The sequence below is a fragment of the Neoarius graeffei genome, chromosome 2, assembly GCF_027579695.1.
Source record: "Neoarius graeffei isolate fNeoGra1 chromosome 2, fNeoGra1.pri, whole genome shotgun sequence".
NCBI lineage: Eukaryota > Metazoa > Chordata > Actinopteri > Siluriformes > Ariidae > Neoarius > Neoarius graeffei.
Window position 1 is genome coordinate 88,055,068 of NC_083570.1, and position 15,744 is coordinate 88,070,811.

Sequence of the window (15,744 nt, forward strand, 5' to 3'; positions counted from 1 at the left end):
TTGGACAAAGGTGGAGTTGTTGGAGCTGTGTTCTTAGACTTAAGTAAAGCCTTCGACACAGTTAATCATAATGTCCTCATGTCTAAACTCTCCAACTTCAACCTTTCCTCCAACACACTTGCATGGATATCATCATACCTATCTGATAGAAGGCAGTGTGTGAAAATTAAAGATGCACGCTTCAGCTACCTGAGGAGCACAATGGGTGTACCTCAAGGATCTGTGTTAGGCCCACTACTTTTCAGCTTATACATTAATGACCTCCCACAGTACTGTCATGACGTAGAAGTGCAGCTCTATGCTGATGACACTGTCTTATATGTACATACAAAATCAGCCCAGCAAGCTGCAACTAAATTAACCAATGCCCTGGTTGGAGTTGCTGAGTGGCTCGACCGATCCTGCCTTACCCTGAATGTAAGCAAAACAAAAGGCATGTTCTTCTCCAAAACTAACCTAAACATCTCAGATGTAAACATCTGCATCAAAGGTGAACAGATTGAGACTGTCAGCGGATTTGAATATCTTGGTGTACTACTTGATCGAAACCTGAGTTTCAAAAAATACATCAAGAAGGTGACAAAAACTATTAAATACAACTTGGCTAACTTCAGACAGATCAGATCCTCTCTATCCACAGAGGCTGCAAAAATATTTCTGCATGCTCTTATTTTCTCACACATCTCATACTGTATCACCTCCTGGGGGCAGGCTAGTCAAACAACAATCAGGCCCTTAGAATCACTGTACAAACAGGCACTGAAAATATTTGACAAGAAGACACTTAGATAACACCACTGTGACATACTACATAGGCACAATTTCCTAACTTTTGATAATTTCAGATTTTTTTCAAACGTATGTACAGTCTATAAAATCCTAAATGGCTTGGCTCCCACCTGTTTGCAAAAGTTTGTCTGTTACCGTGGCTCTGTAAGGTCCACTAGAATAGCTTCTGTACATAGCTGCACTGTACCCTTTCACTACTCAGCATTTGGACAGGCAGCCTTTTCTGTTAAAGCTATCACACAATGGAACACCATTTCAGACAACTTAAAAAACTGTGACATGCTTGGTGACTTTAAAGCAAACATATGCATACAGCGTGTATGCGTACCTGTGAGGGGTACTTCCTTATTATATTGTCTTCGCTTGCTGAGTGACATTTTATCTGGTTTTTTTTCAGGGCTGCCAACTTTTCGAAATTTCTTGGAGTGAGATTTGTTTTTTTTGGGGGGGGGTTGACGGCAAAATTTTTCCGCACACCATGCAGTAAGTGGGAATTTTGTATTCAGTTTAATATTCACTTGTCCCCCTGCATTCTGGTGTTTTGTTTGTGGGTCGTCCAGCTGGAGATGGGGGGGGGGGGGGGGGGGGGGGTTGAGATTTTGGATTTAGTAGATGTTCCTGCATTCTGGTGGATTTTTGGAGTGGCCTGCTGTGCCATACCTACATTCTTACACACCCTGACTTGCCAGGCCTTCAGCTTGTGGCCAACAAAAGCACCAAGTTTTGGCTTAAAAGCCCCCACACTAGAAAACTACAGATGACTGCCAATGTTCCTGTAGCCCTATAGACCTGTGTTTCAGATTTAAAGGCAAGTTCATGTTTGAAAATATTTCATCAGCTAAGCCTAAACACCTTCTGAATTGAAACTAAATGTTAAGTTTTTAATAACTGTTGCAAAAAATAAGATTGTCCCTCACTGACTATTCATTATGCATTTAAGGGTATTTGTAATATTATCTCTTACTTGCTTTATTTTACAACATTTCCAGTATGGCTTCAAATAAAGTCATAAAGTATGATAACATACAGTAAACAAACTAAAAATGTGCCTTAATAAACGTGTGCTAAGGAGGTGCTCTCCCGTGCTGCTTGTTGGGGAAGATAGAGGCTGTAGCACGGCAGTAGGCCTATAATGATTTAGCATGCCTAGTACACAGCTCTCGATATGGCATTAAATATTCTCACAACACTTATAGGCTAAAACGATTAAGAAACTTTATACAAGTTCATAATTACACCAGTAACGCCACACATTGGCGTGCATATGTACAAACCTGTCTGAGACACCCGTCTTCAACTCGGATACCTTCTTCTCTCTCCTCTTCCTCTAAATTGATGGTAGGCAATTATCCAACTTCCGGCGAGTGCAGCATCATTAGATGCGCCGCCTACCATAGGGGAGTGTGTACAGAAGGGAACGCCTCTCTGCCTGTTTAGCCGTGCGTAAGGCGTAATTGATCGATCACAAGTGGTTGGCGTGACGCAATGGGTAGCCTAGATTAGATAGATAAACTAGATTTTTTTTCTAGCGTGAGAAATCGGAGGGGCGGCACGGTGGTGTAGTGGTTAGCGCTGTTGCCTCACAGCAAGAAGGTCCGGGTTCAAGCCCCGTGGCTGGCGAGGGCCTTTCTGTGCGGAGTTTGCATGTTCTCCCCGTGTCCGCGTGGGTTTCCTCCGGGTGCTCCGGTTTCCCCCACAGTCCAAAGACATGCAGGTTAGGTTAACTGGTGACTCTAAATTGACCGTAGGTGTGAATGTGAGTATGAATGGTTGTCTGTGTCTATGTGTCAGCCTTGTGATGACCTGGCGACTTGTCCAGGGTGTATCCCGCCTTTCGCCTGTAGTCAGCTGGGATAGGCTCCAGCTTGCCTGCGACCCTGTAGAAGGATAAAGCGGCTACAGATAATGAGATGAGATGAGAAATCGGAGGTATGGCGTGTGAGCGTGTGAAGACAATCAAATGCGTGTGTCTCACGCTCATTGCGTGAGAGTTGGAAACCAAGTTTTTTTGTTGTTTTTTTTGTACTCTTTATGTCAATACTTGCTGAGTGATATTTGATGTTTTATCTGTATTGTTTTTATTTGTATTCTTCATGTCAACACTTGCTGAGTGATTTTATCTGTGCCATTAAGTAGGGACTGCAGATGTAAATTAGCCTAAGGCTAACTCTGGTGCAATGCATCAAATGGCAACATTTATGTTTTTAATTGCACATGGTCCCTTTCAAATAAAATGAAATGAAATGAAAATTTTGTTTAACTGGGTTCTCTTTATCTACTTGTAGGACTTGTGTGAAAATCTGATGACGTTTTAGGTCATATTTATGCAGAAATATAGAAAATTCTAAAGGGTTCACAAACGTTCAAGCACCACTGTATGTCATAAATGTGCTTGAATTCAAGTAGCAAGAACAAGGTCATAATGGAAACAAATGAAACTGTATTTTGACTCATAAATGCACTCAAAATGCACTCAGTGGGGTTTTTGTCATAGATTAACCTTCTTTCACTCTCATGTCAGTCAGTCAAATCTAACGTCTACTTGTCTTCTTCCCTTTCTCCCCACTTCTGTGCAGAATGATTACCGTAAGCTGTCCATGCAATGTAAAGACTTTGTGGTGGGGGTGCTGGACCTGTGCCGGGATACAGAGGAGGTGGAGGCCATTCTGAATGGTGATGTGGACCAGAACCCATGCTCAGAGCACCAGCGACCCTGCCTGAGCCGTGTCAAACTCGCCATCAAGTATGAAGTTAAGAAGGTCAGCTTCACATGTCAATATGACCAGATTAGTAGTGTTTGTGTACAACCCCAATTCCAAAAAAGTTGGGACAAAGTACAAATTGTAAATAAAAATGGAATGCAATGATGTGGAAGTTTCAAAATTCCATATTTTATTCAGAATAGAACATAGATGACATATCAAATGTTTAAACTGAGAAAATGTATCATTTAAAGAGAAAAATTAGGTGATTTTAAATTTCTTGACAACAACACATCTCAAAAAAGTTGGGACAAGGCCATGTTTACCACTGTGAGACATCCCCCTTTCTCTTTACAACAGTCTGTAAACATCTGGGGACTGAGGAGACAAGTTGATCAAGTTTAGGGATAGGAATGTTAACCCATTCTTGTCTAATGTAGGATTCTAGTTGCTCAACTGTCTTAGGTCTTTTTTGTCATATCTTCCGTGTTATGATGCGCCAAATGTTTTCTATGGGTGAAAGATCTGGACTGCAGGCTGGCCAGTTCAGTACCCGGACCCTTCTTCTACGCAGCCATGATGCTGTAATTGATGCAGTATGTGGTTTGGCATTGTCATGTTGGAAAATGCAAGGTCTTCCCTGAAAGAGACGTCGTCTGGATGGGAGCATATGTTGCTCTAGAACCTGGATATACCTTTCAGCATTGATGGTGTCTTTCCAGATGTGTAAGCTGCCCATGCCACACGCACTAATGCAACCCCATACCATCAGAGATGCAGGCTTCTGAACTGAGCGCTGATAACAACTTGGGTCGTCCTTCTCCTCTTTAGTCCGAATGACACGGCGTCCCTGATTTCCATAAAGAACTTCACATTTTGATTCGTCTGACCACAGAACAGTTTTCCACTTTCCCACAGTCCATTTTAAATGAGCCTTGGCCCAGAGAAGATGTCTGCGCTTCTGGATCATGTTTAGATACGGCTTCTTCTTTGAACTATAGAGTTTTAGCTGGCAACGGTGGATGGCACGGTGAATTGTGCTCACAGATAATGTTCTCTGGAAATATTCCTGAGCCCATTTTGTGATTTCCAGTACAGAAGCATGCCTGTATGTGATGCAGTGCCATCTAAGGGCCCGAAGATCACGGGCACCCAGTATGGTTTTCCGGCCTTGACCCTTACGCACAAAGATTCTTCCAGATTCTCTGAATCTTTTGATGATATTATGCACTGTAGATGATGATATGTTCAAACTCTTTGCAATTTTACACTGTCGAACTCCTTTCTGATATTGCTCCACTATTTGTCGGCGCAGAATTAGGGGGATTGGTGATCCTCTTCCCATCTTTACTTCTGAGAGCCGCTGCCACTCCAAGATGCTCTTTTTATACTCAGTCATGTTAATGACCTATTGCCAATTGACCTAATGAGTTGCAATTTGGTCCTCCAGCTGTTCCTTTTTTGTACCTTTAACTTTTCCAGCCTCTTATTGCCCCTGTCCCAACTTTTTTGAGATGTGTTGCTGTCATGAAATTTCAAATGAGCCAATATTTGACATGAAATTTCAAAATGTCTCACTTTCGACATTTGATATGTTGTCTATGTTCTATTGTGAATACAATATCAGTTTTTGAGATTTGTAAATTATTGCATTCTGTTTTTATTTACAATTTGTACTTTGTCCCAACTTTTTTGGAATCAGGGTTGTAGGTGGAGATCATACAAATGTATTCTTTCCTTGGGCCAGTGTGGATTCATATGCAGAGATTTATCAAGAGTACAGAGGAGTTTGAAAGAAATGAATGCAAAATACGAGACAGTTTTAAAAAAGCCAAACAGTATTTCATAATCAGAGCAGCATTAACAAAAATGAGCAGATACAAAATCAAAGTCAAAAGAAAAGCTGTTTTGTTCATTTGTTTATTTGTTCGTTCATCTTCAGTAACCACTTCATCATAGTCAGGGTTGTCGTAGATCTTGAGCTTATTCCCAAAATATTGCACAAGGCTCAGACACACACTGAATAGGATACCATATAACATGTCCGAGAATTTAATCAGAAAATAGTGAAAGAACTAAGTTAAATAAATTCAAAACCCAAATAAAATTATATTATTTTTCTCTTTTAGTACAAATAGTACGTTCACCTTTTAAAATTCAGCAAGATCTAGTGTTTTATTAATATCCAGCTGATGTAGACTCCTTAAAATAAATAAAACCCCTTCAGGGTTCTTTGGCTGTACCTCTTGGGGAACCTGGAAATACAATAGTATTTCACAATGAAAAACTCTGAGCTCAGATGCATCTGGGATGGACCATCACACAGTAGTCAGACGAATCAGTATTCCAGGTCTTTTTTTGACAAGTGGTCTGGACCAAAGACGAAAAGGACCATCCAGGCTGTTACCACCAACAAGTCCAAAAGCCAGGATCTGTCATAGTATGGGGTTGTGTCAGTGCCTTTGGGAAAAGGAACTTACACGTCTGTAATGGAGCATTAATGCAGAAAAGTACATTGCGATTTTGGAGCAACGTATGCTGCCTTCAAGCTGACATTTTTCCAGGGATATTTCAACAAGACAATGTAAAACCACATTCTGCTCACATTACAAAGGCATGGCTGAGGAAGAAGAGGGTGTCTGTCCCCTCTGTCCCCAACAGAGAATGTGTGGTGAATTTTAAAACAAAAAATATGGCACCAACCCCATACTGTTGCACACCTTCAGACCTGTTTGCAGGAAGAATGGGACAAAATAACACCTGAAACACTTCGTCACTTGGTGTCTACAGTCCCTCAACATCTTTTAAGTGTTGTGAGAAGGAATGGCAACATTATAAAGTGGTAAATGCTCTACCATCCCGATTTTTTTTTCAAGAATAAAAATTGAAATGTGTTTATTTTGACAAACCAATAAATTTCATGAGGTAAAACATCAGAAAACGTATTGTTTTGAGTGCAATACAGGTCAGAGATTATTGACAAATCATTGTTTTCAGATTTAATTTCGATTTCAACATACCATCCCAACTTTTTCTGCTTTGGGGTTGTAGATTTTAAATCCTGGCGACTTGTCCAGGGCGCAGATCTGCAATTTCCGGTTTTGAGTGAACGCTGGCGTGTTTGGCTGCCGCTACTCCCCAGTCCTGCATTTGTTTGATTGTCATTTTTTAGCATTTTTACTTTCACGCTATCTGTGTGTTTTATTTTTTCTTAACCTTCTCTGGGAGATGGGTTTCTTATCTCACGCTTCCTTGAATGTCATCTGCAAATACTAGCCTAAACAGTAACATTACCTGTTGAGCGGATTCTAGGACTACCTGTGTCAGATATTTCCAACGCCCTCGGAAACCTGTTTGCTTTTGACATCCTAAGATAAGCCATCTGCTACTGCTGAAATCAGGATATAGACTGTGTACTTACTGGGGATTCATCTTATCTACCTGTCCGGACTTTAAAACGGGAGTTTACTGAACTGCTGGCCAAACTGATGGACTAGGCTACTACTAATGCTGACTACCCTGTATTACCTTGCACGAGCCCTTTTAGGTGTGTCTGCCTTAACTGTTCTTAAATTTTGGGTAAGTCTCTTACTTGCTACGTGGGTAAGTTTCTTGTTAGAATGAACTATTGCTCTCCCTAGGGCTGGCTATTTCTGTTGCCTGCCCTCTGGAGTGTCAAGTGGAGTATCCTGTTGGCTAATGTGTTAAGGGCACAGGTGTCTGGCTAGCTGCTCTGTGTTGCCTACGTTTGCTTGCTTGGATGGTGCGTGCAACAGTGATTCTACTCTGGCTCCTTGCTTTGATCTAAGTCACCTACAGTGGCTTTACAGTGAGCCAAAACTTTCACATCAGCTTTCCTGGGACTTCTCCATGGCGCTTAAATATTCGTCTGCCTATCTCCACTATTTGGGGAATAAAACATACAGTATAAATTCCCTGATACTTTGCGTGCGCACAAACATCTTGGGTTCCTGCGTCGGCCTAAATATATACATATGGGCTCTGGACGGATGTTTGCTCGCCACCAACATCCAAACAACGTTGATTCGTTCTGGAGCTGGAATCGTAACGTCAAGCGGACTGTCGTTGAGAGGCGCTCTGTTGACTTTACGAACTTGTGTTCCATAAATTTAGTTAAAACTCCACAGAATTGCCCTTCCTCAAGAAATGCACAGTTTGCTTTATTAAATGTGTGATCTCTTAATAAAAAAGCACCCTACATTAATGACTTGATCACTGATGTTGGCATAGATCTACTATGTTTAACTGAAACTTGGCAAATACCAAATGATTTTCTGGCTTTAAATGAAGCTACTCCTGTAGGATATGAGTATATGGAGAAGCCACGTTTAACCGGGGCGGCACGGTGGTGTAGTGGTTAGCCCTGTCGCCTCACAGCAAGAAGGTCCTGGGTTCGAGCCCCGGGGCCGGCGAGGGCCTTTCTCTGTGGAGTTTGCATGTTCTCTGCGTGGGTTTCCTCCGGGTGCTCCGGTTTCCCCCACAGTCCAAAGACATGCAGGTTAGGTTAACTGGTGACTCTAAATTGACCGTGAGTGTGAATGGTTGTCTGTGTCTATGTGTCAGCCCTGTGATGACCTGGTGACTTGTCCAGGGTGTACCCCGCCTTTTGCCCGTAGTCAGCTGGGATAGGCTCCAGCTTGCCTGCGACCCTGTAGAAGGATAAAGTGGCTAGAGATAATGAGATGAGATGAGACGTTTAACTGGGCGGGGGGGGCGGTCTTGCTGTGATCTGTCGCTCCAGTTATAGGATTGTATCTATGCCCTTGCAGGATTTTTCATTATTTGAATGTCTTGCTCTGAAATTTACTGGTGGTCTACGTCTACTGCTTTTGCTCATCTACCGGCCTCCCAGAGTTTCCTCTGTTTTTATTAATGAATTGTCTGAGCTGCTTTCATCTGTCAGTGCTCTATGTCCATCTATACTGGTGCTTGGTGATTTGAACATTCATGTTGACTCAGATAACTGTGATTTTGCTAAAAACTTTGTGGCTGTCCTTGATTGTTTTGATTTCACCCAACATGTAGATTTTCCTACCCACTCTGAGGGCCATATCTTATATCTTGTTTGTACCTCTGGCATCACATCATCAAATTTATATTCCAGAGATTTCTGTGTTTCTGATCACATGGCTATTTTTTTTAATATCGCTGTCCCTGAGCCTCTCCATTGCAGGCGTGCATTTCGCACCATCACATACAAAAAACATAGTTACAGCTGATTTATTTGATACACTACATCCTATTCTGACCACTAAATCATTAAACTCATCCCCTGAGGAGTTAGTCATGCTCTACAACTCTCACCTTGCTGACTCTCTCAATCACCTTGCCCCCCTGAAGACGCATACTGTCTCTTTCTCTCACTCTGCTCCGTGGTTCACACCTGAGCTTCGTAAAATGAAGGCTGCTGGTCGGCAGCTGGAGAGACTTATGCAAGGCTGACACTTGCATGATTCCGTGGCACGCATTGGCACGACTCGAGTCGTGCCAGTGCGCAAACTAGTCGTAAACTGGCGTGAAGTGTGCGTAAACCCGTCGTGACTGCATGCCATGTCGGTACGAGAATTTTGAAATGTTCAAAATTTTGGTCACGACAAAATTTCGCGACCGGGTCGTGAACTATGCGCAAACTGTTCGTGATCTCGTCGTGAACTCGTCGGGACGATGCGGGAGGATGCATGCCAGTGCGTGGAAGTGTGCGCCATGCCACGACTGTCACGAACTGCCACAAATAGTTCACGAACAGCTCACGTCGAGTTCATGAGTAGTTCACGACATGTTCACGAATTGGTGCGTGTCGCAGCATGGCCGTGCCTTCCCACTGACACGGTCACGCATTGATGGCACGAGCAGTTCACGACTAGTTTACGCACTTCACGAACAGTTTGCGCATGGCACGAGCAGTTCACGACGAGTTCACGAGCAGTTCACGAGCAGTTCACGACTACTGCGCGACAGTGGCGCTCGCGTCGGTGCGGGGGTATATATAGGGCTTCCCTTCGAGGTGGGGTTGCCTTTTCTTGCTCTTCTGCCTCTTCCAGCCTTTTCTGCTGCTCTTCAACAATGGCTAGAGCAGCTGCCAGGTATAGGCATCTTCTCTTCTCTGCAATGATTGTGTCTCTGGTATTCAGCATGTTGTCTCTTCCACAGCCAATTCAAAAATGACCAGGGGTTGGGGAGGCCCCCTTTTTATATGGCATGCCCAAGTCGGCACGACACCGTCCGAATTGCACAAACTCGTCGTGCCAATGCGGGAAGTGCGTAAACTATGCGCAAACTATGCGTGAACTCGTGCCAGTTCGTGAATGTGGACGGGCACGCATTCGGGAACTCATCGTGAACTATGCGTGAACTAGTCGTGAACAGTGCGGGAGCCTCCCAGTTCGTGCCCCAAAATGGCACGACTTGCCACGACAAAATCGTGGCCAAAAGTCGTGCAAGTGTCAGCCTTGCATTAGTCATGAAACTGGCCTGACAGTTCATGCGCTGACATACAGTGACCATGTCTCTGCCTACAAAGAGTCTCTAATTGATGCCAAGACCAGCTATTACACCACCATCATTACCAGAGGCCAAGGAAACCCTGGAGCCCTTTTTTCTACTGTAAACAAACTTCTCTTGCCTGCTAAAAACTTTCCTCTTACTCCTTCCACTGATCTTTGTTGTAAATTTCTTGAATTTTTTCAAAACAAAATTAACTTTATATACAAGCAGATCAAATCCACTCCCATCACTCCCTCTAACGTCCCCTTTCCCTGTCCACCATCAGCTGGATGTTTCTCTGCTTTCTCACTAGTTGATGAGCAGTATGTCCTCAGCTTAGTATCTAAATCCAGGCCTACTACCTGTCTTCTCGACCCTATGCCCACCTCTTTGGTCAAGATTTGCCTGCCAGTTCTCTGCCCCCTGCTGGCTAAGATAATAAACTCGTCCCTTTCAACTGGATTAGTCCCTCAGGCTCTCAAAACAGCAGCTATCACTCCGGTCTTGAAAAAACCTGGAGCAGCTATTGATGATTTTAAAAATTATCGCCCCATTTCCAATCTTCCCTTCATTGCAAAAGTCCTAGAGCATATTGTAAAGAGCATTTAACCCAATATAATCTTTGGGAGAAGTTTCAGTCTGGGTTTAGGGCCATGCACAGCACCGACACTGCCCTGGTCAAAGTTGTCAACGATTTGCTGTTAGCTGCTGACACTGGCCATGTCAGTATACTTGTTCTCCTCGACCTTACAGCAGCTTTTGACACTGTATGTCACAATCTTTTATTGAGCTGCTTAGAAACTCTGCTTGGCATCACTGGTTCTTCTTTAGCCTGGTTCAAATTTTATCTTACCATGAGAGAACAGTTTGTGTCATTTGGAGACTTTAGATCCCCTAAATCACCCCTCCTTCATGTTGTCCCTCAGGGCTCTGTCCTGGGACCCTTATTATTTGTAATATACATCCTCCCTCTTGGCCACATAATACAGCATTATGGGCTCAACTTTCACTGTTATGCAGATGACACCCAAATTTACATTCAAACCAAACCCTCTCACCCACTCCCTCCATCCAATCTTGTCAACTGTCTAAATGCAGTTAACAATTGGATGGTGCAGAACTTTCTTAAATTAAATCAAGACAAAACAGAAGCCATCCTCATTTCCACCCCTTCTATCTTGAAAAAACTGGAGCACTCACAGCTATCTATTCCTGGTTATTTCACCTTCACTACTGTTGAAGTACAACCCCGATTCCAAAAAAGTTGGGACAAAGTACAAATTGTAAATAAAAACGGAATGCAATAATTTAAAAATCTCAAAAACTGATATTGTATTCACAATAGAACATAGACAACATATCAAATGTCGAAAGTGAGACATTTTGAAATTTCATGCCAAATATTGGCTCATTTGAAATTTCATGACAGCAACACATCTGAAAAAAGTTGGGATGGGGCAATAAGAGGCTGGAAAAGTTAAAGGTCCAAAAAAGGAACAGCTGGAGGACCAAATTGCAACTCATTAGGTCAATTGGCAATAGGTCATTAACATGACTGGGTATAAAAAGAGCATCTTGGAGTGGCAGCGGTTCTCAGAAGTAAAGATGGGAAGAGGATCACCAATCCCCCTAATTCTGTGCCGACAAATAGTGGAGCAATATCAGAAAGGAGTTCGACAGTGTAAAATTGCAGAGGTTGAACATATCATCATCTACAGTGCATAATATCATCAAAAGATTCAGAGAATCTGGAAGAATCTCTGTGCGTAAGGGTCAAGGCCGGAAAACCATACTGGGTGCCCGTGATCTTCGGGCCCTTAGACGGCACTGCATCACATACAGGCATGCTTCTGTATTGGAAATCACAAAATGGGCTTAGGAATCTTTCCAGAGAACATTATCTGTGAACACAATTCACTGTGCCATCCACCATTGCCAGCTAAAACTATATAGTTCAAAGAAGAAGCTGTATCTAAAAATGATCCAGAAGCGCAGACGTCTTCTCTGGGCCAAGGCTCATTTAAAATGGACTGTGGCAAAGTGGAAAACTGTTCTGTGGTCAGACGAATCAAAATGTGAAGTTCTTTATGGAAATCAGGGACGCCGTGTCATTCGGACTAAAGAGGAGAAGGACGACCCAAGGTGTTATCAGCGCTCAGTTCAGAAGCCTGCATCTCTGATGGTATGGGGTTGCATTAGTGCGTGTGGCATGGGCAGCTTACACATCTGGAAAGACACCATCAATGCTGAAAGGTATATCCAGGTTCTAGAGCAACATATGCTCCCATCCAGACGACGTCTCTTTCAGGGAAGACCTTGCATTTTCCAACATGACAATGCCAAACCACATACTGCATCAATTACAGCATCATGGCTGCGTAGAAGAAGGGTCCGGGTACTGAACTGGCCAGCCTGCAGTCCAGATCTTTCACCCATAGGAAACATTTGGCGCATCATAAAACGGAAGATACGACAAAAAAGACCTAAGACAGTTGAGCAACTAAAATCCTACATTAGACAAGAATGGGTTAACATTCCTTTCCCTAAACTTGAGCAACTTGTCTCCTCAGTCCCCAGACGTTTACAGACTGTTGTAAAGAGAAAAGGGGATGTCTCACAGTGGTAAACATGGCCTTGTCCCAACTTTTTTGAGATGTGTTGTTGTCATGAAATTTAAAATCACCTAATTTTTCTCTTTAAATGATGCATTTTCTCAGTTTAAACATTTGATACGTCATCTATGTTCTGTTCTGAATAAAATATGGAATTTTGAAACTTCCACATCATTGCATTCCATTTTTATTTACAATTTGTACTTTGTCCCAACTTTTTTGGAATCGGGGTTGTAAGAAATCTGGGTGTTATTCTGGACTCTACTCTCTCTTTTGACTCACACATTAAAAATATTACTAAAACAGCTTTCTTTCACCTGAAAAGTCTCTCCAAACTCCATCCCTCTTTAACTTCATCTGCAGCTGAAACGCATATACATGCTTTTATCACCTCAAGATTGGACTACTGCAATGCCCTGCTCGATGGCATTCCAGCCAAGCGACTAAATAGGCTGCAATATGTCCAAAACTCAGCTGCTAGGGTACTCACTCACACCAGGCCCTGGGATCATATTACTCCTATTCTCTACAACCTGCACTGGCTCCCAGTCAAATACCGCATTCAGTACAAAATTATCCTACTTGTCTACAAATCTCTACATAACCTGGCCCCTCCCTATTTATCAAATCTCCTAACTCCATATCAGCTACCTCTAAATCTTCGCTCCACAGATGTCCACCTATTAGCAGTCCCTTACTCTCGGCTCTGCTCTATGGGTGACAGGGCTTTCAGTGTTAATGGCCCTAAGCTGTGGAATGCCCTGCCACTAGCGTTGCACCAATGCTCAACACTGTCCACTTTCAAAAAACAGCTAAAAACACATGTCTTTAGCTTGGCCTTTTCTCTTTGATTTTTAATAACGTTATTATATTGATTTCTCATGATCTTATTATTGTTCTTATTCTATTGTTTTGCTTTTTATTGTTTGTTTTTTTACTGTTCAGTGTCCTTGGGTACCTTGAAAGGCGCTTATAAATAAAATGTATTATTATTATTATTATTATTATTATTAAATATTTATTGCATTAAAATTACGCACGTACAAATGTTATAATTTAACTAATACATTATTGAAGGGACAGTAAACTATGGCTGGTATCTGGATGAAAAACCTGGTGTTTTACATCATGTTAACCCCGTGCTGCCTATTGACAGCTTCATTTCATTATGCTTTGTATGAGGCTGAGTGTATGAGAATGAGATGCCAACACATGACAGTAAGTTCTTTCTTTCGATGAACACGAGAGGTATTGTAAAGATCGGGTTTGATTTTAGCATTTGCAAATATACTAATTGTTTCATTTTCAGCTGTCCTTTATTTGGCCTCTGTTAAATGTCAAACTAAAACACACACACACACACACACACACACACACACACACACACACACACACACACACACACACACCTCTCTCTGTACACAAAGAAAAATCCACTAGCCCAGGGGTTTTCAAAGTGTGGGAGAGTGAGCCCCCCCTCAGAGAGCAAATAAACAACAGCGCCCCCCCTTACAATTTTTGTTGTTGCTATACTTAATGTTCCATTCGTATTTAAAAAAATGGTTGTTGTACACATTTTTATTTTTTTCTTTTACACATTTTAAACATCTGTGCTTTTTGAAAACATATTTTTACACATTTAAAACATCTGTGCTTTTTTTTTTACATTTTTGTACACATTTTAAACATCTGTGCTTTTTTAAAACCTCTTTTTTACACATTTTAAACATCTGTGCTTTTTAAAACATCTTTTTTTTTTTTACACATTTTAAACATCTGTGCTTTTTTTTTAAACATCTTGTTTTACACATTTTAAACATCTCATAGCATCGTTAGCTAGCACCTCTTGGCAGACAACACACTGTGGCAGTGGAGCATCTTCAGATCCAGTCCATGAAAATCCAAACTTTAAATAATCATGGTCATACTTCCTTCTTTTTTTGCTTGGCCCAGACTCTGTCTCCTCACTCACTGTAGCTTTAGGTACTAAAAATCGATCCATTTTGTCTCTGGCAAAGGCTAGCTGAAGTTCGCTAAATGTCCGCAATAGTAACTTATTCTGGTTTATTTTTCCTCACGTTGCGCACCCCCTGAAGAACTCTGGCACCCCCTAGGGGAGGCGCGCCCCACACTTTAAAAAGCCCTGCACTAGCCTACTGTTATTTACTAATGCTAGGACTGCCCTTTGCACACCGTGTGTGTGTGTGTGTGTGTGTGTGTGTGTGTGTGTGTGTGTGTGTGTGAGAGAGAGAGAGAGAGAGAGAGAGAGAGAGATATGAAAGCTAACACATACTCATCTAAAAGAAAAAGGGAAGATGTTCAGCAAGCCTTTCAGTGCCGTCCCCTATCCAAGCTCATGTTGTTACTGAGGCAACCAGATGCAGAGTTATAGCCACCTCAGGATCATGTAAAATGTTTATAAATTAAGTCAATGTATTAGCCTGAATTATTACTTGAATTAAATAATTTACATAAATGCATTTGATTGGATAAGCCACAACAGAGGATCTGATACAAGAGCTATAATGGTTCATGTTTAGAAAATTGGAGTCACTGAATTATGGCCAGGGTTTGTTTGTTTGTTTGTTTGTTTGTTTGTTTACAGCAGGTTCTATCTGCTGAAATGTTTTGCTGGACCTGTTTCCAGAATTAGTCAGTCCAGTTGGTGACACGTGGTCCAGAGAAACAAGACAGCAAATGTCCTTCATCTGCTGTGCAGCTGTGATGTTTAAATATTCCACATCATCTCATCTCATCTCATTATCTGTAGCCGCTTTATCCTGTTCTACAGGGTCGCAGGCAAGCTGGAGCCTAGCCCAGCTGACTACGGGCGAAAGGCGGGGTACACCCTGGACAAGTCGCCAGGTCATCACAGGGCTGACACATAGACACAGACAACCATTCACACTCACATTCACACCTACGGTCAATTTAGAGTCACCAGTTAACCTAACCTGCATGTCTTTGGACTGTGGGGGAAACCGGAGCATCCGGAGGAAACCCACGCGGACACGGGGAGAACATGCAAACTCCGCACAGAAAGGCTCTCGCCGGCCACGGGGCTCAAACCCGGACCTTCTTGCTGTGAGGTGACAGTGCTAACCACTACACCACCGTGCTGCCCTATTCCACATCAT

At 42.4% G+C, this 15,744-nt stretch overlaps 1 protein-coding gene across 1 annotated transcript in view; it reads left to right on the top strand.

Annotated features, from left to right (window-relative positions):
- trpc7b (transient receptor potential cation channel, subfamily C, member 7b) overlaps positions 1-15,744 on the top strand; it is a 248,983-nt gene that overhangs the window by 66,042 nt on the left and 167,197 nt on the right. Inside the window, exon 2 of the mRNA XM_060903621.1 lies at positions 3,366-3,548. Within this exon, the coding sequence (XP_060759604.1) occupies positions 3,366-3,548 (183 nt within the window). The remainder of the gene's footprint in view (positions 1-3,365; positions 3,549-15,744) is intronic.